This window comes from Schistocerca piceifrons, chromosome 9 (genome assembly GCF_021461385.2).
Source record: "Schistocerca piceifrons isolate TAMUIC-IGC-003096 chromosome 9, iqSchPice1.1, whole genome shotgun sequence".
Classification (NCBI taxonomy): domain Eukaryota; kingdom Metazoa; phylum Arthropoda; class Insecta; order Orthoptera; family Acrididae; genus Schistocerca; species Schistocerca piceifrons.
The window spans coordinates 210703498-210728529 of NC_060146.1; the positions used below are offsets into that span (position 1 = coordinate 210703498).

General features: G+C 38.6%; 1 protein-coding gene across 2 annotated transcripts in view; it reads left to right on the forward strand.

Moving 5' to 3' along the window:
* LOC124717145 (endoribonuclease Dicer-like) overlaps positions 1-25032 on the forward strand; it is a 309406-nt gene that overhangs the window by 26099 nt on the left and 258275 nt on the right. Inside the window, exons 2-3 of one of the 2 annotated variants that reach the window (XM_047243897.1) lie at positions 10591-10647; positions 17318-17518. In XM_047243897.1, the coding sequence (XP_047099853.1) occupies positions 10610-10647; positions 17318-17518 (239 nt within the window). In that variant the 5' untranslated portion in view covers positions 10591-10609. The remainder of the gene's footprint in view (positions 1-10590; positions 10648-17317; positions 17519-25032) is intronic. The other variant, XM_047243898.1, reaches the window with a different exon arrangement.

Consider the following 25032-nt stretch of genomic DNA (forward strand, 5'->3'; position numbering starts at 1 on the left):
CGAGCATATCAAAGTACATGTGATTCTGGTGCTCTGCATGCCACAAGCCTTGACAAGGTACATGTTCTGTAGCACATTGTTGGGCAATTTTAATTTGTATGTGTTGGGTGATGGTCATTTGCTGTAGTTAAATGGTTTCCAACATTAACTGAGTTTTCCATCAGTTCTTAGCATAACTTAACAATATTAAAAAGAAAAAAAAACAACCGAATGTTCTGCAAAATCATATTTAGTTAGCTGCAAAGCAGCTTTCGGCTTGTTAGGCCATAGTCATTTGTCAACTGAATGTCGCAAACACAGATAAACTGATGTGTGATTTACAAGATATAATTTATACAGAAGCTATATAAATGATGACATTTGAGTGTTTATTTGGGAAAGCAAATTACTTTTTTGTCTCACAGAAATAGACACATTACTTAATAAAGGAAACAAAATTTTTTATGCGGAGACTTATTTAATATCTGAGGAAAAATAGTTGATTTTACGATTTTAATCTTAGTACTTGTAACTAAAACATAGGCCTAAGTTAACAAAGGAGAAAAAACATTTGTAGTTATTTAATATTAAGCTGCCATTCTGATTCATATGTCCACTGACATCCAATATGGCCATATTTCTGCTTTTCATAGCAAAATGTAAAACTTCACATTGTACATCATATGAGTGGTTTTCTGTTAAAAGTTGATTGGCAAAGGTGAATGTTTCTGACTTCATCTCCAGCTTCTCACATCTTCAGATAACCCGATTACCACAGCTCTGCCTAACGTATACTTTTCCACTGTTATTGCATATAGTTTTTTTAAGTGCTGGATAATCGTCTCTTTGTGCTAATGTCTATATTAAAGACCAAGTAATGTGTATAAGATCTCCCCAGCTTCATTGTGAAGCGAATTTTCTTATTTTTAGGTGTTTAAATGTTGCAACCTGGGTCATCTTCAGTGGCATATGGGTCATTCCCTGTCAGTTCAACCAGGGGCTCCAGCTCATAGTCTCAGATTTGACTGAAATTCAGTACGCTAATTCTACCATGTGTGAAACACTCGTATACAAAGTATTAGTTTCCCCTGCCAATTAGTTCTAGAATTATGACTTGTGAAAGAAGGTGGCATGACCAGGAAATTGCAACCCGCATCTGGCAATCTCTCTTCAGACCCAACTTCAGGTCTTAATAACCTTGGAACTATTCCACACAGTGCAGTGAAATTTTTACAACCCAGTAACATCCATTTAGAGAACACACTCCATGAATCAAAACACCAAAAACATATTTCTGAGGGAAAATTAAAAATTTCAAAATGTGATTAAAAAAATGTAATACGTTAAGAGGTACATATTATAGGTGCCCACTATGCCAAATATAATTCACTCAAAAAGGGTATAAATTTTTTGTGATAAGCTTAATGTGGCCTAAACACACACAGAACTCATCATGCCCATATCAGTCACAAAAACTGAGTTACATGCACACGAAAATACAAAAATTTGAAAAATTACATGAAAAACATGGATTTGCGAAGTGTGGTTGCACAAAAGGGACAAGTGGTATCCAAGCCAAATTTCACACACTGCATAAGTAGACCATAATGATATATATCTCAAAATTCAGCATGTTATTGCAAGACATTTGTGTACAAAGGAAGCTGACAGATGTATTTGGTGTGTGGCCATTGTTCCACAACACAATTTTGTAAAAACATATCATAAACTGTTCTGCCTCTTCTTATCCTCTCCCTCAACTGTTTAATCACTAAGCAACAACATATAGACAGATTAACACAACGTATCATTAATGTTTACTGCACACTAAAAACCTGTCTACATCTACATCTACATCCATACTCCGCAAGCCACCTGACGGTGTGTGGCGGAGGGTACCTTGAGTACCTCTATCGGTTCTCCCTTCTATTCCATTCTCGTATTGTTCGTGGAAAGAAGGATTGTCGGTACGCTTCTGTGTGGGCTCTAATCTCTCAGATTTTATCCTCATGGTCTCTTCGCGAGATATACGTAGGAGGGAGCAATATACTGCTTGACTCTTTGGTGAAGGTATATTCTCGAAACTTTGACAAAAGCCCGTACCGAGCTACTGAGCGTCTCTCCTGCAGAGTCTTCCACTGGGGTTTATCTATCATCTCCGTAACGCTTTCGCGATTACTAAATGATCCTGTAACGAAGCGCGCTGCTCTCCGTTGGATCTTCTCTATATTTTCTATCAACCCTATCTGGTACGGATCCCACACTGCTGAGCAGTATTCAAGCAGTGGGCGAACAAGCGTACTGTAACCTACTTCCTTTGTTTTCGGATTGCATTTCCTTAGGATTCTTCCAATGAATCTGTCTGGCATCTGCTTTACCGACGACCAACATTATATGATCATTCCATTTTAAATCACTCCTAATGCGTACTCCCAGATAATTTATGGTATTAACTGCTTCCAGTTGCTGACCTGCTATTTTGTAGCTAAATGATAAAGGATCTATCTTTCTGTGTATTCGCAGCACATGACACTTGTCTACATTGAGATTCAATTGCCATTCCCTGCACCATGCGTCAATTCGCTGCAGATCCTCCTGCATTTCAGTACAATTTTCCATTGTTACAACCTCTCGATACACCACAGCATCATCCGCAAAAAGCCTCAGTGAACTTCCGATGTCATCCACAAGGTCATTTATGTATATTGTGAATAGCAACGGTCCTATGACACTCCCCTGCGGCACACCTGAAATCACTCTTACTTCGGAAGACTTCTCTCCATTGAGAATGACATGCTGCGTCCTGTTATCTAGGAACTCCTCAATCCAATCACACAATTGGTCTGATAGTCCATATGCTCTTACTTTGTTCATTAAACGACTGTGGGGAACTGTATCGAACGCCTTGCGGAAGTCAAGAAACACGGCATCTACCTGTGAACCCGTATCTATGGCCCTCTGAGTCTCGTGGACGAATAGCGCGAGCTGGGTTTCACATGACCGTCTTTTTCGAAACCCATGCTGATTCCTACAGAGTAGATTTCTAGTCTCCAGAAAAGTCATTATACTCGAACACAATACGTGTTCCAAAATTCTACAACTGATCGATGTTAGAGACATAGGTCTATAGTTCTGCACATCTGCTCGACGTCCCTTTTTGAAAACGGGGATGACCTGTGCCCTTTTCCAATCCTTTGGAACGCTACGCTCTTCTAGAGACCTACGGTACACCGCTGCAAGAAGGGGGGCCAGTTCCTTCGCGTACTCTGTGTCGATTGTACTTCGAGCAGAAGTTCTCCCACACTTTAGCTACTGTACTCTGTACTTTGAGTGGCAAATTGTACTGTCTTCCTGACACTGTGGTAGGAACTGGAACTGTCATAAGAATATGTTCAAAAGGAATACAACACATGTCTGCCAAACGTGGCCAATGAAATGATCTTGCTGGTCCTGCTGGTGCCATGAAGTTCACAAACACATCACCTTCTGCTTCACAGCACTTTGCAACACATCCTAAGTACCATTTGTCATCATAAACAGCAATAACATAGCAACCTGGTTGTATGTTGCTGCTTTTGCTTCTGAATCCTGAGTCAGACTCACTGTGAAGACACATGTTGTGCATGACCCCATAGTTATAACCAGACAGTCTGCTCATCTGCACATTGTCAGAGCCCACTGCAGAGAAGTGATGATGGCTCCTTGTGTCTGCAACAGTTTTAACGTGTTCTAGTCTGCTTTTTAGCAACTCTTTGACAGATTTCGCCTCATCTTTCGAAACACAGGATGATTGTATGCCAGGGATATTTTTCTGTACCCAGGTAAATAACTGAAGAGGTGTTAGAATGTGACCTTCTGTAGGGTACTGCAGACTAGCTCATGGTGCCATGCGCTTAATGGTACCACCAATACCATGACATACATTTTTACCATGACTTGTGAAAAAATTCCATTCTGCGTGAATCTGAAAATCGTGGTAATGCATGCATAAATTTTTGAGATTTTTACAGTTTTTGTACTGACAAGCTGCCCCATCACTGAAGTATTTCGCAAAATGTATGTGAGGCAGCTTGTTTTTCACATATTCCATGATAATGCGAATGTGGGCATGAACTGCAATGGCATCATGAATTAAAGAGTCGCTAAAAACGCACAGGTTGATGACATACACATCACCTGATTCACCTCTATAGTAAAACCCAAATGACTGGAGAGTTGCTTGACTGTTGTCCCAATGATATCCTTGGATGGCATCTTGAACTATAAATGCATAATTTTCAGAAAAAGTCTAGTATTACTATAATTTCATCTTGTTTCAAATTATCCTTATAAAACTGGAGATAAGCCGATTGTGCTGTTGCTGTGAAGCTGTGTGGGGTCAGTTTGTCCATTTTTTGCCAACACATTTCAACAAAATCTTCCACTGTACTTTGCTTTGTTTCAAGACTTGTGCGATCCATGTGTGTCCATTATTTATAAGAAACAAGATCACCGTCATCCATAAGGAGTTCACCATACAGTTTGTTATTCATGTGTTCGGCAAGATTTGCCTTACCAGGACACTTTTCACACCTGTGTATCATGCACTGGTAGGAACTGATGTCACACACCAGCAGCTTCATTGCACCTTTGTAATCCAGACCAGAATCCTTTATAGCAGCAAACATGGGTCTCACATAAACAAACATTGTGTGTGCCCCTTGCACTTACAGGCACAACCCATTTTGGCTGAAGATTGAAAAAAGATGATAAATCTACTTTGGTATTGGGATACTTTTCCTTGAATTCTACATATAGTTCCAATATGCTGTACAGCAACAGTCTTTTTTGCATTTGTACACACACATTTCCAATTTTCACCGTTACATTGTCTTTTTTTCCAGGCATTATTCGGCTGTAGTCATTATTTTCATAAAACTCCGGCACTAGCACCTTTATTTCTAACCTCAATTGGTTCAAATGGCTCTGAGCACTATGCGACTTAACTTCTGAGGTCATCAGTTGCCTAGGACTTAGAACTAATCAAACCTAACTAACCTAAGGACATCACACCCATCCATGCCCGAGGCAGGATTCGAACCTGCAACCGTAGCGGTCGCTCGGTTCCGGACTGTAGCACCTAGAACCGCACGGCTACTGCGGGCCGCTCTGAACTCAATTGCTTGCCCTGAGCCTGCTGAAGTTGTGGAAGCACTCCTTGGGTTGCTTTTATTTTCCTAGCTTGCTTTACCATATATGTAGAGACATTGAATTCCTTTGCAGTGTAGTCAATAGACCAGCTGGAAGGTGCAAGGGTAAAAATAGCTACTTTTTTCTGGCATGTGGAAATGGCACATTTTTCTTTCAAATCATGCACAATTTTGTCCAAATCAGAGCATTTCTGGCATGATTTCTGTTCCTTTGGAGCAGATAGTTCTTCCTTTTCCACCATTAGTGTGTCAGCTATTTTGTGTTTTAATTCCATTTGAGCTTCTTGTAGTTTTATTCTACCATAGCTGGGCCTGTCTCTTTTCCCAACTTTGTGTGTCTTCATGGGAGACAAACCAAGAGTAGTCACTGAAGTATTTAATTTCTCATCCACTGTGGTTGTAGGTGGCTGATACTCTTCGTCACTGTCATGTAAATTATCAGAATATTCTTCATTTTTTAGCAGTTTAACACACCTGGAACATAACTTTTGTCCTGGTTTCATGTTAAGTCCCATGCACTGATTCACTTTCAGTACTGTTTTTGTATCAGTTTCTCTGAGGCTACACTTCACTGTCTTCTTATGAATCTGAAATGGATCAAAATAACTTCTTTGCAGGAAAGAATACTTATCCAGAAACACTTTCATATGATGATCACAAACACTAACGTTTCCTGGAACTGTACTTCTTGTGCCCACAGGGTGTATCCCGGATATCCATAGCAACAAATCTTGGTCCTATTCATCCAGATCATACAGTACAAAGCGAATGCCACATTTTGTTCCATCCATATGTTGTTTTATGACATTCAGATGCATGTGCGCTACCAATACTGCAACTTGTTTGAACAAAAGCACCACTAGTTCACTCTTCTGCCTCCGTACTGACTTTCCACAACAGTACTGACCAGTCTGAACTAGAATCTTAAAACATGAGTAACCTGTAATTGTTGCTTGTTTCGTTTGTTGTTCCTGCCTAACAATGACTCATTCTGTCCCTGAAAACTACCATTGTTTAACTTTCTGTTGCCTAATGGTTCCCAACAATTGCTACAGCTTTATCTGAAACAAGCTATCTGCATCATCACTATTACTTGCCAAATCAAATCATGTTAAAAGAAACGTAACCAAATAAATCTCTGTCAACTTTTATTGTATACAAATGCCTTTGCAATAACAAGTTGAAATTTTGCCACGTATTGTATTATGGTCTACTTATGCAGTGTTTGAAATTTGGCTTGGATACCGCTTGTCCCTTTTGTGCTACCACACTTCAAAAATCCATGTTTTTCAGGTAATTTTTCAAATTTTTGTATTTTCGTGTGCATGTAACTCTGTTTGTGTGACTGATATGGGCAAGATGAGTTCTGTGTGTTTAGGCTACATTAAGCTTACCACAAAAAAAAGTATACCCGTTTTGAGTGAATTATATTTGACATAGAGGCACCTATAATATGTACCTTTTAACGTATTACATTTTTTTTTTAATCACATTTTGGAATTTTTTATTTTCCCTCAGAAATATGTTGTTGGTGTTTTGATTCATGGAGTGTTTTCTCTAAATGGATGTTACTGGGTTGTAAAAATTTCACTGGACTGTGTGGAATAGTTCCAAAGTTATCAAGACCTGAAGTTGGGTCTGAAGACAGATTGCCAGATGCGGGTCGCAATTTCCGGGTCATGCTACCTTCTTTCACAAGCCATAATCCTGGAACTAATTGGCAGGGAAGCTTAAAATTTTGTACATGAGTGTTCCACACTTGGTAGCATTGGTGTGCTAAATTTTAGCCAAATCTGAGACTATCAGCTGGAACATTTTCTCAAATTGGTGGAACTGACATGGAATGACCCATATGCATATTGTGATACTACAGATCATTTATTTCACATATAATGTTGCTGTGTGCCTTTTTGTAGTACGAAGATGAGAAATAAGAACGTATTTATAAGAAAAGCATACTTTAAGTGCCATGTGATACGCAGAAAGTAGTAGTGTGGTAGTGGGTAGGTTCATTTCGCTCTAGTATTTGACAAACTGCCTTGAACGCAATTATGAAACAGTAGATGTAAAATCACAAATTGTTTGGTGTGGTTTTGTTCAGTGATTGATTATGAATGATAATTATTCAAACAGATAGTATGTGGGCAGTTTTGAATGATAGAAGTGAGCATTGGAGTAGGTGTACTGCTGTTTTTCATTAAAGAAACCTCCCTAAAATGATTTGGAACACACAAGATTATTTTACATTAGTATAAAGCAGTTTGTTTTCAGAATTCCTCCTACTGATGCCCTCTACTTTTTCTTTGTGCTACGAATTTTATTTTATCTACTCACAAGGAGAAAAATCAAGTAGAGTAGAGGCCAGTGACTTTGGTGGCCAATAAACATGACCAATGTAATGAATCCTTCACTCTGGAAATGTTTAATTTAGTTGTTACACCTGCCAGGTTCAGTGACAAAATTCCATTTTTCATGTCTCCTCATTTACATGAAGGTGTTAAGGTCACTAGTGGTGAAAGGAATAAGTCATTCTGACATAAAAATAGCTATATTTTGTGGAATACCTATGGGCATTTACATTCATTTGATAAAGGCTACTTTATACTGCCAGAAGAATGACTTCCTTAACATTGAAATTATATTTTGGTTCATATACAGATTAAGTGTGTACTGGAAACTGCTGCTTTGTTTGCTGAACACACATCTTAACAGTTTTTGTGTCACATGATGCTACTAGGGAACTGTCTGTGGATACCATTATTTACGGGCCACAAAAGTATTTTCTTTCATCTACCAAGACTGCATATGTAAATATGGGGTGCATCATTTTAAATCCTATTATTATCTCAGGCGTTATGCTTGAAACTAGTCTCAAGTGATTCATACTGCACGCGCGCGCACACACACACACACACACACACACATTATTACTATAAAATTGTCCATATAACCCTCTCTTGAAATATCTGGCTTATCTCTGGAAATATCCAATATGCATTGTGCCTTTAATAGTTGAACTGTGCAGCTATTTCAACCAATTCCAGTGTAACTGTATTCTAGTATGACCGTTATAGGTTAAGAAAATAGCAGGCTTTGCTTCATTGAGAAACTGGAGTTTGGGTAATGAAAAAACCATTTGTGAAGCAATTGTAAACCCATTCTGGAGTACTGCCCGTGTTCTACATGAGCCATATTAAGATAGATTAACAGAGAACATACAGCATTTGCACAGAAAGTCTAAGTGACATATTTACAAGTAACTACATCTACACACATACTCCACAAGTCACCACATTCTGTACAACGGAGGATACGTTGTACCACTGCTAATCATTTCCTTTATTGTTCTATTTGAAGATAGAGCTGTGGAAAACAGTTGTCTACAGGTTGAGTCACTAACTATTGCCACCAAGACTAACTCCAAAAGTGTGATAGGAGCTGAAAAGTTTGCAGGACAAATATTGCATGGGGCAATGGGAGCCATAATATGACATTGGTTTTTTGTTGCTAGGTGGGGTCGCTTCAGAGATATGAAGGTAAACATTGTTTTCTTAAATAGGATGCTATAGTTTGGTACTTATTTTCTGATAGCGGCTATCGAGACCAATCCAATGATGTGTAACTTGAAGGTCAACGAAGATCAAAAAGGTGGCATGTACGTCCATTTACAGGTGTTCGAAGTGATGACCATTGATATCAATGCAATCAGAGCGTGTGCTTTGATAAGTGCCAGAGCGATAACGAATATCACTCAATCCATGATAAGAAAATTGCAGCACTGCATTGATACCATTGGTCATCACTTCGAACACCTTCTGTAAATGGACGTTCATGCCACCTTTCTGATCTTCGTTGACCTTCAAAGATCTTGCTGTTACACATCATTGGATTGGTCTCGATAGCTGCTATCAGAAAATAAGTACCAAACTATAGCATCCCATTTACAAAAAACAAAACTGACCTTCGTATCTCTGAAGCGACCCCACCTAGCAACAAAAAACCAGTGTCATATTATGGCCCCCGTTGTCCCATGCAATATTTGTCCCACCAACTTTTGATCTCCTATCATATTTTCGGAGTTATTCTAGGTGGCAATAGTTAGTGACTCACCCTATATATGCCTCTGTATGATCCCTAATTTGTCTTATCTTGCCTTTGTGGTCCTTACATGAAACGTACATTGGCAGCAATAGGATCGTTCTGCGCTCAGCTGCAAATGCCGGTTCTCTAAATTTTCTCTGTATTGTTTAGTGAAAAGAACATTATCTTCCTTGCAGGGAGTCCCATTTTAGTTCAAGCAACATCTCTGTAATAATTGCGTGTTGATTGAACCCACCAGTAACAAATCTAGTGGCTCACCTCTGAATTGCTTCTGTGTTTTCATTTAATTCAACGTGGTGGAGATCCCAAACACTCGAGGAGTACTCAAGAATGTATCATACTAGTGTTCGATGTCCAGCTTCCTTCATAAATGACCTACGCTTTCCTCAAATTCTCCCAATAAACCAAAGTTGACCATTCACCTTCCCTACTACTGCCCTTACATGCTCAATCCATTTCAAATCACTTTTGCAGTGTTACAACTAGGTATTTAATCAATATGACTGTCAAGCAGCACGCTAACAATGCTGTATTTGAACATTAAAAAATTGTTTTTCCAACTCATCTGCATTAACATACACGTCTCTCCATTTAGAACAAGCTGCCATTTGTCACGCCAACTAGAAATTTAGTCTAAGCCCCTTGTATCCTCCTACAGTTACTCAGCGATATCTTTCCATACACCACAGCATCGTCAGGAAACAACTGCGGACTGCTGCTCACCCCACTCGTCAGATGCTTTTTGTATATAGATAATAAGAGTGCTCCTGTCACACTTTCCTGGGGAACTCCTGGTGATACCCTCGTCTCCACTGAACATCTTTGAGCCATTCACAGACTTGGGAATCTGTCCCATATGCTCAAGACATTCGTTAACAGCCTGCTGTGCGGTACCTTGCCAAACACTTTCTGGAAATCTAGAAATATGGAATTGCTGGTTGACCTTCATCAATGGTTAGCAGGATGTCATCTGAGGAAAGAGCAAGGTGTGTTTCGCATCAGCGATGCTTTCTAAATCTTTGCTGATTTGTGGACAGAAGCTTTTCTGACTCAAAGAAATTTATTGTATTTGAACTCAGAATATGTTCAACAACTCTGCAGCAAAATAGACGTTAAGGATATAGGTTTGTAATATTGTGGGTCTGTTCTTTTACCTTCCCTTCGTATAGGAGTCAGCTGCATTTCTTTCGGTCTCTTGCACTGAGTGAGAGATTCACAAAGAATGCAAGCAAAGTAAGGGCCCAGTGTCGTAGAGTACTCTGTATAACTGACTTGGGGTTCCACCTGGACCTGGCGACTCACTTGTTTTCAACTCTTTCAGTTGCTTCTCTACGCCAAGGATGCCTATTACGGGAGACCGTGCTGCCGTCAAACAACGGTATGTTTGTACAATCCTCCTGTGTGAATGATTTCTTAAATGCAAAATTTAAAACTTCAGCTTTCCTTCAGCCGATTTCTGTTGTCACACCAGACTGCTCAGTGCGTGACTGGATGTTAGTGTTCAACCCACTTAGTTATTTTATGTAGGATCAGAATTTTCTCGAGTTCTTGGAAATACGTTTTGCGAAGGGACGATGGAGGAGCTGTCTCAGAGGTGGTATAAATACCTCAAAACCCATGTATTAAATTTCAAAATCAGCTTTCCAGGTAAAAACTATGTTATTTTTCTTATTTTATTTATCTTTGATGTTTGGTTTACATATCATGTGAATAGGATGCCGAAGCATTACATATGGTAATTTAAAGGAAAAATATGTAAGAACATATAGAGCACATAGAATCTGATGTTGTCTTAACAACACATTGTGCTAATTGGCAGTGAATGCGATTCTTTTCAATTACTGAGGGAAAAAGGCAGTTGATAGTAATTTACTCTGAAGTGGTACCACAACAATCCAGATCTCCTGCTTACCAGGCAAATGACCACTGCACCATCCAGACACAGTGGCCACCACAACCATATTGACTATCCTAGCAAGCCTCCCTTCAGACCCAAATTCTCATCTTATACCACACACACTGCTGATGTATACTGTAACCTGATTGTTTACAGTGCAGTACAGAAGCTCCTCACAGATAAACTCTGTGTTGTTGTTGTTTTTGTTGTTGTTGGTGGTGGTGGTGGTGGTGGTGCTGCTGCTGCTGCTGCTCTTCAGTCTGAAGACAGGTTTGATGCAGCTTTGGCTACTAGTCCACCCTGTGCAAGCCACTTCATCCCTGTGTTATTAAGCAGCCTCCATTTGATCCCGTTTATACTATTCAAGCCTTGTTCCCACTCTTCAGTTCTTATCTGTCACACCTTCCCCCGGCACCTAAACCGACAATTCATTGATGCCTCAGAATGTATCTCATCAATCGATCCCTTCGTAGAGTCAAGTTGTACTATCAATTTTTTCTTGTTGCAGTACTTAGTAAGAATGTAACTAGGTGGCAGCTTTCGGCGAACAGTCGATAAATTATGTACAGTCTATAACAGCTGCACATGCAATTTATTTATCACAGTTTTTTGTTACGCTTGTGCTTTTTCAGTTACGTTCGATATAAAAATGTACTTGAAGTCGAAATAATTGCGAGACTAACAATATTGAATTCATGATGTTCAACAATCGTATTGCTTGTGAAATAATACCCCTGCAGTGCTGTGCAGCCTTAATACCATTTAGTTCGATGAGACTGAACGTGAAAGAACGTAAATTTCCCCCATTATTTTTATTAATGTTGCAACAGTTATTCCAAGACGAGACTGTCAGAATTGTGATATTTGATATTAATATGACAGAGATAATGACAAAAACGGTTAATCAGTCATTTTATATCATTGAACCAATGCGACTGAAAATCATCGGAAATCGAGGGAAAGCCCCGTGTGGTATTCCTTTTAAAGAAGTCGGATGATCTGGGGTAGTGTTCAGATAAGTCAAATTCTTCAAACTTCATCCATCAAGTCCCAGTTACTACTTTTGACAACAAACAAAATTCTTTTAACATTTGGGCAACAATTGGAAAAATAAATCTCAACGATGGTATTTAATTATTTGATAATAAGTTCATTTAAAACCATTATTCAGTGACATGAGTATCTGTATGACTAAATTTGATACTTCATCGAGATCCATCTGAAACAGCAGCTACTTTGTGATGTAAAATCCATATTGTGTTCGTTAGGAACATAATTACATATTTCTGCCTTCCATTTCAATCAGATGACAAAAATCTTGTTTAGCTTCCTTGTAGGGAGGAAAAAAAATGTATTTTGCGGTTCTACATTTATATCCTGTAATGGTTTATTAAAAATTTGACAATTACCGTTAAGCCAAAATAGAGCCTATGTAGTGACGTGGCTGCAAAAATAAAATATACTTTTTATGTGTAACATCTTCTGTTAGACTTTGAGAGGTGTTCAGTTCTCTTAAATTTGTGCGAATGATTTCAGAGTTCTGATATCTTCTTTCGTGATATATTTATTGGCTTGAGTGAAGGAGCCTACCAGACCACACATACTTAAATCGATTGCAGAAAATTGAATGTTTTACTATGCATTATATAGACTTTGCATTAATAAAATAACGAAATAGGAAATCAAAATAAGAAATCAGTGCACGTAAACCCAAGAACAATAGTAGTAAAGTCAAGGGATGGCAGTCCACTTTCCTCTGTTACGACTGGAGACCAAGTTTTTAATGCCTACATTTACTGCTTCATTTGAAGGAGGAGGGTAACGGTTCTGTCCCAGCCAATGGCCGATTTAGCCATATAGCCAAAGGAGGACTTGTGTCCTTCTTCCACAAATGAAGCACTGTGTGGGTGCTACATTTATGATCTTCAGCTGAAATTGTGGATACTGGACACAGGTTCCCGTATCTGCTAGGTACAGATACTGGAGTAACATTATCCTATAATGTGCATACAGTGAATCCCCTATTTTATGTTCTCGTACAGTCCAGACTTGAAAAACACAAAATTGAGGAAAATGCAGAATTGAGGAACATCTTAAAAACCTCCAAAACATGAGCAAAAACACATGTAATTCACATATATGACTCAAAATCACAGTCCTCTACAATACTTTGTATAAAATCTAAGTGAAGGAAATTAAATGTACAATACAATGTTTGTACAGTAATTTGTGGTAATGAATTTCATCAGTTCTTAAAATATCACAGATGTGTAACAGCAACTAAAACCTCATCAAAAAATTGAAATTGGTGTCTGGGTACAAGGTAATTTTCCACGTCTTCCGACATGTTAAGACTACAAATTATACATACAAGACATGTGTTTTTGAGAGATCACCCTTTGTGCTCACCCAGAGAAAATGAAAATTGATGAACATGTTGAATTCAGCCAAAAACATCACAGAAGCGAAGTGGTTAAACCGTAATCGTAAATGTGGGCATCTGCTTAATGACATACTTTGTCCCCATTTTTGTTTTTGTTTAATGCTTCCCTTATGAGCCGCGCTTCATAGGCTCACCACTGTTAAAGTGTTATTTTAGGCCTGAAAGGAGCAGAGATGCGAAAAAATGAGTGTACTTCCACAACTGATGGTACAAGCTTATTGGGAGTCAGCTCAGTGAATTTCTGTACACTGTGTAAAATGTAAATTTGAAAGAAAGAAGGCTCAGTTGTTATAGTTTTGCTTCATGCCGTCTACTGCTGCTGCTAATCTTTACGAACTACAGTTTGTGGTGAAAAGCAGATACACGTGTAGTGTACGTAGTTGTTGCAACTGTATCGTGTCAGATTTGAACGTGAAAGTCTTTTGGTGTGTTTGGTGCAAAGTATATACACGAGTACTGTATGTAGTTTTTGCAATTGTATCACGTCAGATTTGAAGTTGAAAAACTTTAAAATGTGCTATCGCAAAACCCTAGTACCACTTTCGTGTGACATCTCTGTCGTAGCATGTCGTCTGCACTAAAAGTATATTTTCAGCACTACAGAAAATGCATTCACCCCTGCCTGCACTCCCATCGCTGAACGGCCGCTCCCCCTCTCTGCACGTCCAGTAGGTGAGATCATTTTACGTGTGTCGGTGTGGTGTGGTGGCTGTGCTGGCTGTTGTCAACCAGTAAGAGTTCACTGGCCAGACATGGGTGACATTTCCTCAATTATGACTGACTCTGTGTGTTTGAATTTAAAAGGTTGATGATTTATATTGTTGCTGAATACAGTACTTTGGAAATATGTGCAAAAATATGAGACTGAGCTATAAGTGGCTCAAGAAAAGGTGATGGCTGGGCCCCTTCATCAGGTATCGGCTCGGTCCAGAACACTTTGAATTTACTGTCTTGTTTTTCCATTACCGCTGCAACCTAGCAGTAGTTGTATCATAATTGTGTGGTGAAGCCAAATGTCGCAAGTTGAGTTGGCAATGCCAGCTGTAGATTATGTCAGCATTTCCTCTCTCACATCTCCCCTGTCCACAACGGCCTAAAATATGCCCTGAATTCCACCACCGTGGTGCGGAACATCAGTCTTTTGAGCCACTTAAAACTCCTTCAGTCACATCAAATATCAGTAGGAAGAGAACAGGATGAAGTCAAGCGAGAAGTCAAGTGAGAACTTACAATCGAGCTAAATGTTACTAGGAAGAAATGTAAAACCGGAGGTGGTTTTAGCATTTATCTTATAGGTTTTTCACACGGGCTAAGAATTTATGGTGTATAATCACGAAAAACGAAAAATTGGTGAATGTAAAATCAAAGTTTCGCTGTATAAGTGTAGCTATTCCTTCGTACTAGTTATCGCTAATTTACATTGTATCTGTGTTGAAATTTGAGATATTTTGAGTAGAAAGCAAAAACTAAATAATAGGATAATTAAAGATTGGCAAATGGTAGTGGAAGTTTAACTGTGAAAGTTCAATGTATAACTGAAGTGGACAGTGGTGCAGGATGTTAATGGGAGGTTGCAAAAATCAATTGAATTTTGGGGCCTGTTCTTCAGTGTAAGTGAAAATGAAATACTCTAAAGGGAGAAATCTGGTATAGCAAAGTACAAAATTTTCATACTTGGGTCATGAGGTGCAAGAGCCATTGAAATCAGTTAGATGGGGTGGACTAAATTCAAGTTCCCACATAGAGCAGGAAAACACACAAGGCAAAGCTTCTAAAGAATCATGTAACAGAGTAGATTAACACACACACACACACACACACACACACACACACACACACACACACACACACCAATTTTGTCAACTTTTGTATTCTTTGGATTTTGGCTAAGTGATTAATGATTTTTGAGGCCGAATACATCACTCCTTTCTGTGCCATGCTACTTTTGAGTGAGGGGTGACTTTAAATCAGTTCTCATTCCGGTGTTATGTTTATGAATATTACTGTTGCTTTCAAACTGTGGTGGACAGCAACAAGCTGCACAAGGGAGTAAGTGTACATGGAGCTGTTGTCAGTATGCCAAACTGTGTCATCCTTTTTACATATTTGTGTGGTGGACACATTCTTTTTCAGTGCAAAATTGCAAAATTTAATAAAATAAGACATTAGTGAATGTATGCGGCAAAAAAAGTCAACTTTTTAATCCCCAGTGTCTGCTATTTATTATCTTTAATGCAAAAGCTGCAGATCTTAGGTGCTGATGACTGTCTAAAATTTGTGACTACCAAATTAAGTGGTTATTGATACAAGTACTTCAGGATTTAAAGTATTCTACTCTATTTATTGAATTTACTCTCTTCTTTATCTCTAAAGGTGTAGTCAATCCCATGTGGTACAAATATGTATGTATTGTATTTTCCCGATGTCTAATGTTCGCCAGTTTGCAGAGAGCCAGTTCACAATTTTCTAGAAAACTTTATCAAAAATTTCAAAATGTTCAGATGTGTGTGAAATCTTATGGGACTTAACTGCTAAGGTCATCAGTCCCTAAGCTTACACACTACGTAACCTAAATTGTGCTAAGGACAAACACACACACCCATGCCCGAGGGAGGACTCGAACCTCCACTGGGACCGACAGCACAAAATTTTCAAGTTATTGAAGTTTCTTCTTTGGGCTTCATTACTATAATAGTCCCATCATCAAAGAAAGCTGTTTCATTGGCTTCTCAGATTTATTTGTAACAGAAACAAGAATGGATTCAGTGGTTTATCCATGTGGTATGAGTGTAGTGAAGATTTCTACATCATGAATATTCATTCTCATTTCACACAATCCTTGGAATTCTGAATGTGATACACTGCATTCTGGTAGTCACATAAGATGAAGCCCAGTTACTTGCAAGACCTCTGATACTGTAACATTTGAGAATCACTATGAAGTGCACAATCAAATGCTAACAAATGTAGAAAATTTTTAGAGGCTGCTCATGCAATTTTAAATAAAGACAATAAGTCATCAGACTGAATTATTAGATGCTTGTAGCAGTGTAGGTGACATGAGAAGAGGTTATTAAAATTGAGTAGAAATATTTTTGTTAATATTTGCTCGAACGCAAGTCAGAAGCTGTGATGCGAAGACAACCAGATGTTTTTTGTTGATATTCACCAATGTTTGACAGGTGAGGGAATGCCCGTTCACCTACTTATCACTTATCTAGTGGTCACTTGTCTTGTAGATCAGGCACTGTGTTCATTGCTGTTTATATGCTTTTGTTAGCTCCATTGTTTACCAAGCTTCAATTATGCATAAATTATGGAAGTGACAGGTTTCATCTATCATGGGGTTACCTTTTCTGAAATGAGAAAGATTGTACACTTTTGATCAGTTTACTTCAGTGACTTCATTGCACTGCTCAGAAATGTAGAGCTTTTTAGAGCAGTAAATGAAACAAACCACTAAAATGACGCACAGTAATCCATTAAATATGTAAGGAAGTACATTTGATGACTATAAAATTAAGAAATAAATTAAAATCTCACCAACAAATTTCTTTAACAACCATAGATCAAAAATTCACCATTGTGAACCCTTATTTGACTTCCTGTCCCAGGGCATTTTGTTATCTGTGCATATTATGATCTATTGTATTAATTTATATAACCAAATCCTATTACAATACCTAAAGTGGTGTGTTTTACTTACAGTGCACAAGGAGAACAGTATTGGCAAGTTAACAAGAGAGCCAAGATGAGTGAAGAAGGTCAATGGTTCAACCCAAGGAAATATCAAGAGTCACTTCTCGAATTATGTATAAAGCAGAACACCATCCTGTACCTGCCAACCGGTGCAGGGAAAACCTTCATCGCAGTTATGCTTATAAGGAAGCTGATGGACCAATGTGCCAGGTAAGTGTGCGCTGTCTTTTTTTTTCTTCATACCTGACTGGTTTGCTGCAGCCTGACAGAACTACCTCTCCTGTCCATTTCAGGATAGCACTTAACACCCAATATCCCTAACAATTTGTTGGATATGTTCCAGTCTTTGTCTTCACATACAGCTTTTACCTTCTGCAACAACCTACATCTACATTTGTGTGAGTACTCTGCAATTCACAGTTATGTGTCTGATAGAGGGTTCATCGAACCAGTTTCACACTATTTCTGTGCTGTTGCACAGTGAGGGTACTGATTGTGTCTTGCTGGTGGTGTACTTTACAAATGACCAGAATCTCTTTGGCTTTGCTGCCATATTTCGAGAAAGTGTTTCATTGTGGGTACTATTAAATGAGTCTCTCATTGAAATGCTTCTGCAAACCTTCACCAGTATTGGAGATTTTGTGTCCTTTTAAATGTGGCATGGTTTTCTTGTTGCTTCTGCAACTGTGTTGTGACCTGTTTTTGTACCATGGTGGTCAGTTTTGTCTCTTATTAATTTATTTGGTGTAAATATCTCAATTTCATCTATGCTTATGTAAGTAGTTCAGAAAGGATGGAGACTCTCTCTTAGGAAGGCTTCAAGAGAATTTTTATCTGCCTTTTTAAATAGATATATTCTGAATTTATTTTTGGTGGGTTTGGATATTAGGGTTTCAGTCTCGCTGCAGTGACCCTGTGGTCACTAATCTGTATATCAGTCATGTTGCTCCTATTTACTTAGGATTATTTGTTGCTTAGATGTCAAGTATTTCTTTGCAGCCATCATATGAACTAATTGCTCAAAGTAATTCGTGTAGTGAAAGCATTCAGAAAATTTTCAGACGATGTTTTACATACCGTTGGCTTTGAACATGTATTTTTCTCGACATGTCAAGGGCAACCATTGATACTCTATAAAAAGTAACTATACTATACGGTGTAATAGCAGAAAAAGTATTAAAGCTGAGAAATTAATCTTTCTTTGGAAAACTACTGTTCAAAAATTTAGTTTTTTTAATTTGTGGCTGATAACTTTGAACTGTTAAAAATATATTAAAGAATACATTCAGCTAAGTGATAACGATGTTAATTGGTAACCCAGAGTGTGTTGAACTAAATGTATTTTATCTGAAAGGCTTAGGGCAATCCACTACTGAATAATTGTAAAAAATGTAGATGATTGCAAATACGAAAAATTGCATGCGACCTGGAACAAATATGGCCACCATTTCAAAATAATAAACAATAATTTTTTTTAAAAAATATATTTTTGTGACTACTAAACATTGAGGAATCCACCCAGCAAATATAATTTTTTTCTGAGATGGTCAAGCAACCCACCAATTATTTTTTTCTTGGACCACTTGGTATGGATTGACCCATAGAGGGGTATTATTCCACGTTCCCCAATTTATAGTTTTTACCACTTTTTGCAATTAATTTTGAAATGCAGTAAGTTGCAATTAATCCACCGTCATTTGCTGCTGGTTTCTTAAATGACAGTTGTTGAACAATTATGAATAATTATTTTATATTTCCTAAAAATATTGAGTGAGCATGCACTTATCATTTTGATGTTTTGTTGAAAGATGTTCAAGCAATTGACGTGGTTTTATTGCCTCATTGGATAATTTTCTGTGACACAATTTATAACAGATTCTATAAAACCCATCTTCAGATTCTCAGTCAAATAGAATGTTGGCAAGTACTTTTCTCCTCTCTCTCTCTCTCTCTCTCTCTCTCTCTCTCTCTCTCTCCCTCTCCCTCCCTCCCAGCCCTCTCTTTTTTGGGAGGGAGGGGGGGGGGGGGGGTGGCATGTGTTCCTCTCTCAAATCTGCATACTGACCATTTTGACAGCAAATAAAAGAGCCTGTGCTGTGTGTCATCATCTGCATATGTCTCTCTCGCATCATAGATCAGTTTTGGGGTGAGGGTGGTGCCAGGTATCATACCTGCTTGTTTGTTACAGCTGGCCGATATTGTGGGAGGTGGGGGAGCTATTCTGGGAAGAGGCTGTTCCATTTTCGGTCACACTTAGCCCCATGTAGTTTCATGTACATAAAGTGAACTAAATTTATGTGCAGGCACTACAAATAGTGTATTTTTAGAAATTTAAATTGTGACAAGTAATTTAATGAAAACATTTTTAAAACCCCTTACCACCTACTGCCCATCACGAAAGCTGGAATGCCTACTAGTGGGCACTAGGGACCCGGTATGTTACCACTTGAGGAGATTCATCAATTATTATTCAAAATAATCCCAATTTGATATTATACCCTAAGCCAGCTTTTTGCTTTTTTTCCCTCCCAATCCCCAGAACTCAATCTTTGGGATAACTTGTAACTCTTTCAGAAATGTGTTGTTAATTCCATCTATGATTTTGATACAACTGCTCTTTAACATTCTTTATTTTGGGGATAGGAACATATCAAAAGGGGGCAATGTCAGCAAATTTGGAGGCTGGGGAATCACTACAGTGCTGTTTTTTTACAAAAAATTCATGAACGAGCATCAAAGTATCAGTAGCTGCAATATTATCGTGCAAACCCTTTAACGGTTCCACCACAAATCTGGGTTTTTTGTATTTCATCTTTCTGGATTGCATCATGCAAATGGTGTTAAATCTGTAAGTAATAGCACTTACTGATCATTTGACCTTGGGATAAGAACTCGTTCTGCACTAAGCTGTTAAAATCACTGTAATTATCCTCCCAAACTTGTAAAAAAAAAAAAAAAAAAAAAAAAAATCTTCCATGCCTTATCTTTCCAGTCACCCAAAGTCTCACTGTCCAGCCACAGAGGAGCATTCCCCTCATAACTCAGTACCACCCAGGATTGGAACAACTGGATTACATTCTCTGCCAGGGTTTTGACTACCCCGCGTTGTGCCCTGGAATGAAAAATGTCCTGCCACTATCCTTTCCACCCCTCCCAAAGTGGTATTCCACTGTCCACCGAACCTACACAACATACTCATCCATCCCTACACAACCCCCTGCTCCCAATCCCGTACTTCATGGCTCATACCCATGTAATAAACCTAAATGCAAGACCTGTCCCATACATCCTCCCACTACCACCACCACCACCTACTCCATTGTGGTCACAAACATCACCTAGCCCCTCAAAGTCAGGGCTACCTGTGAAACCATCATGTGATCTACAAGCTAACCTGCAACTACTGTGCTGCATTCTATGTGGGTGTGAGAACCAACAAGCTTTCTGTTCGCATGAATGGCCACCGACAAACTTTAGCCAAGAAACAACTGGACCAACGTGTTGCTGAGCACACTGCCCAACACGACATCCTTAATTTGAATGACTGCTTCACACCCTGTACCGTATGGATCCTTCCCACCAACACCAGCTTTTCTGAATTACACAGGTGGGAACTGTCCCTGCAATATATATTACGTTAATGTCTCAATGTTCGTTAGTCATTGTCCTCATCCATCCAGCCCCTTCCCTATTCCCATTCCAGCACTACGCAGCCCTCTTTCACCCATTGCACCCAGTCTTTTTACTTCTCTCCTTTTCCGCTACCCCCGCCACCTACCTCTCCCCTGCCCTCTGTCTAACCTCCTGACTGCACTTACTGTATTTACTCGAATCTAAGCCGCACTTTTTTTCCGGTTCTTGTAATCCAAAAAACCACCTGCGGCTTAGAATCGAGTGCAAAGCAAGCGGAAGTTCTGAAAAATGTTGGTAGGTGCCACCACAAGTAACTTCAGCCGTCGAATATATGTAGTGCTACACAGGCATGCTTTGTAGGCACAAAGATAAATACTGGCGCCAAAACCTCTGTGTCAGTAAATAAATTTAAAAAAAAAATATAGGTGGAAGACAAGCTTTTTTTTTTTCTCCGCCCCGAATTTTGACCACTGCATTTTCATACATTATCCAACGAAGTAAATACAAATTCCGTATTGTTCATCTTCCAATGTAGCAGAATTTCAGTGTACTACGAAAATCCGACTGGCAAGACTGTTAGAGATGTTTGTCAATATGGCCAACTCTACGGTCTGAATTTTTTCCTACCTGTGAGAAGAGATGGTTGCTAATAGGAACCTGATGAAATGTGAATCGCATGCAGCATTCTCTTCACCATAAGAATAATATGAATATAAACATTTTGCCATGTATTCTTTCGTGTTCGCTGCTATCTCATTAAATCCTGTCTGCCTAATAAACTACGAAACTAGAGTGAGACAACAGCAAACGCGGAAGAATAAACGTATTGTGTCATGTTTATATTCGTATTATTCTTATGCCTAATAGTGATACAGTCAGAAATGAAGCATGGCAACAGACTAGATTTTTAAATCTAAGATGACTAATTTCTGTGCAGAATTTGATGTACTAAAGAAGCGGCCGCAAAGATTTTCAAACGGAGAAAAATTTTCGCCTAACTCTCGTTCAGAACATGTTCTATCATACGCAGTCTATTATTTGGTTCTTGTTGATCATTATCAAAGAAAACAGCAGTGTAAGTAAGCACAAATAGCAGTCTCCTGCCATTGTTTTGCCAATGAGACGATTCCTCCTCCTTTTTTTTAAAAAAAATTGTAGGCGGCGGTAGCGTGCACTTAAGCCAGCCATGCCGCGAGCAGTGACAGGCTGTAAACACGCACTATCAGAATGCGACAAACAATGCATGACACAGTACAGTAATGCATTTTAGCTTAGAGTGACGTAAACACCTATAACAAAGAAAACGGCACGTATCAGATCAAAGCAAAATATGCAAATGATTCAAACCAGACGAAGCACGTGAAAAAGGAAGGGTACCCGTATAAATACGGACGGAGTGCCTGACGCATAGCAATGGCCACCTGGTAAAGCTCAACTGCTAAGCTTACGACTCGAACCAAACTACTGTAGCTGTATCGTCTTTCATTCGGCCTAAATTGTGTCTCATATTACAATGGACCAACTTCGTTTCGATTTGGAGGTGCGGCCTAAAACTTCTCTCTCCCCTTGAATTTCGAGTCTCAAATTTCAGGTGCGGCTTAGATTCTGGAAATTTTTTTTTCCTTTATTTCGAGTCTTATTTTTCAGGTGCGGCTTAGATTCGAGTAAATACGCTAGCTCCCCTACCCTCTCTCTAGCTCATCCCTGCATGCTCCTCAGCAGTACTTCACCACCCCTTTCCCTACCCTGCTATCCGTGCGTGACTTGTGTTTGCGGGAGTGTGCGTGTGTGTGTCTGTCGTCTATTTTTGACAAAGGCCTTGTTGGCCGAAAGCTTATTTTGTGATAGTCTTTTTGTTGACACCTTATTTGCACATTCATTTTTCATCATCTCTTAAGACACATTTCAGTTGTCCTACATTATTATTGAACTCATAGAATGACCCCTTAGTGATGTCATGTGTTTTGTATTGAAAACATCCGAGAATATTTCATGGTGTTTGTCAGTTGATATGCCAACATCATCATCAGCAACTTCTTTGATTATGATTTGACAATTGTTCATTTCTTTCACTTTTACCACAATCAGTTGATAACGAGCTGAGGGATCCACAGAATTCATTATCTTTATCACCTTCACATCCTTCTTTGAATGCTTACACCACAAAATAAATCCTCATTTTACTCAAAAAAGACACAACATTTAACTAGAACTTTGCCACACTTTGTAATTTTTATAGCAAAATTTAATACAAAATCTCCAGTCCATCTTTATACAAAACAAATAATGACCAGTGCGAACAAAACACATGTATCTTCTTTGACAGCTGACAACAGACTATTTATCCAACATTGTATAGAAGTTTTTCAGTCATGTTTACCTTCACATCATCAGCAACAAAACTCCATAAATCAGGCTAATACAACACACAGGAACTATGATATTCCTATTACTTTTTGAACGCACCTTACTGCCAGACAAGAATTCCCCACACTGTTGAGGAAGTTTAGGGAAAGAGCATTTGTGAGAACTGGCAGAACGATTCTACTACGTCTGCATAACACTCTGAAAACCACCGTGAAGTGCATATCAGAGTGTACATTTCATTTTACCAATTATTAGGGCTTTTACCCATCCCATTCACTTGTGGAATGCAGGAATAATGATTGCTGTAACACTTCTGTGTGTGCTGTAATTAGTCTGATCTTGTCTTCGTGATCCCCGTGGGAGTGACACGTAAGGGATTGTAATACATTCCAAGTTTCATCATTTAAAATTTGTTCTAGAAACTTACTGAGTATGTTTTCTGTCATAGTTTGCATCTAGCTTCAGGCATGATCCATTTTGGTTCTATAAGCATCTTCATGTGACAATTTGTGTTGCCGTTCTTGGTATCTGTTCAGTATCACCTGTTAGTCCTGTTTGGTACACTTCCCGCACACTTTTGAGCCGTATAATAGGGAGTGTGGCTCAAGTGTTTTGTATGCAGTCTCCTTTGTAGACAGCCTGCATTTCCCCCCTATTCTACCAATGAAATGAACCGCAGTCTGCCACTTGCTTTACCGACAACTGACAGTATTTGATCATTCTATTTCATGTATTTATGAATTGTTACACCCAGGTATTATTACAAGTTGGCTGATTCTGGGACTTATTGATGTTGTGATTGTAAGATACTATATTGTTGTAGGTTTTTAAAGTGCAAATTTTTACATTTTTTAACATTTAAAGTGAATTGCCAATCTTTGCACACCATTGAAATCATATCAAGATCTGACTGAATGTTTGTGCAGTTTTTGTCTGACAATTCTTCATTATATAAAACTGCATCATCTGTTAACAGCCTGGATAATTATTAATATTGTCTGTAACATCATTAATACACAACCTGAACAGCAACATATCTCTGCGGCACACATGAAGTTACTACATTTGTCAATGAGTCTCCAACCAAGATAACATCCTGTGTTCTCACCACCAAGAAATCTTCAATCCAGCCACAAATGTTTTTTCTTTTGATAAAAATGTGTTTGTGTTAGGGTAAAATGCCTTTTAGAAGTCAAGGAACACTGCATGTATCTGAATATCTCAGTCCATGCCTTTCCGGATTCGTGTGAGAAAAGTGCAAGTTCAGTTTCACGTGATTGATGTTTTCGAGACACATGATGGTTGCATTGGAAATACATTATTACATTTGAGCTTAGAATACATTCTAAGATTCTACTATAAATGGATGTCAGGGATATTTAATGATAATTTTTTGGATCATATTTGCTGCCCTTTTTGTAGATAGGTATGACCTGTCCTTTCTTACATTCTCTGGTCAGTTTCTTTTTTCTACTTTTTTTTCACAAGGAATCTTCAACATGATATGGTTAAAAATATGGTATAGGATCTGATATGGATTCCATTAGGCCTTGAAGCTTTGCTCAGTTTCTCTACGTCACTGAGACTAATGTCTATTTCACTCTTCTTTACAGTGGTACCAGAATTCAATGGGGAGTTACCCCTGAGTTTTCCTGTGTAAAGGAACATTTGAAAAAGAAGTTAAGCATTTCTGCTCTTGCTTTGCGACCCTCAGTTTCAGTTTC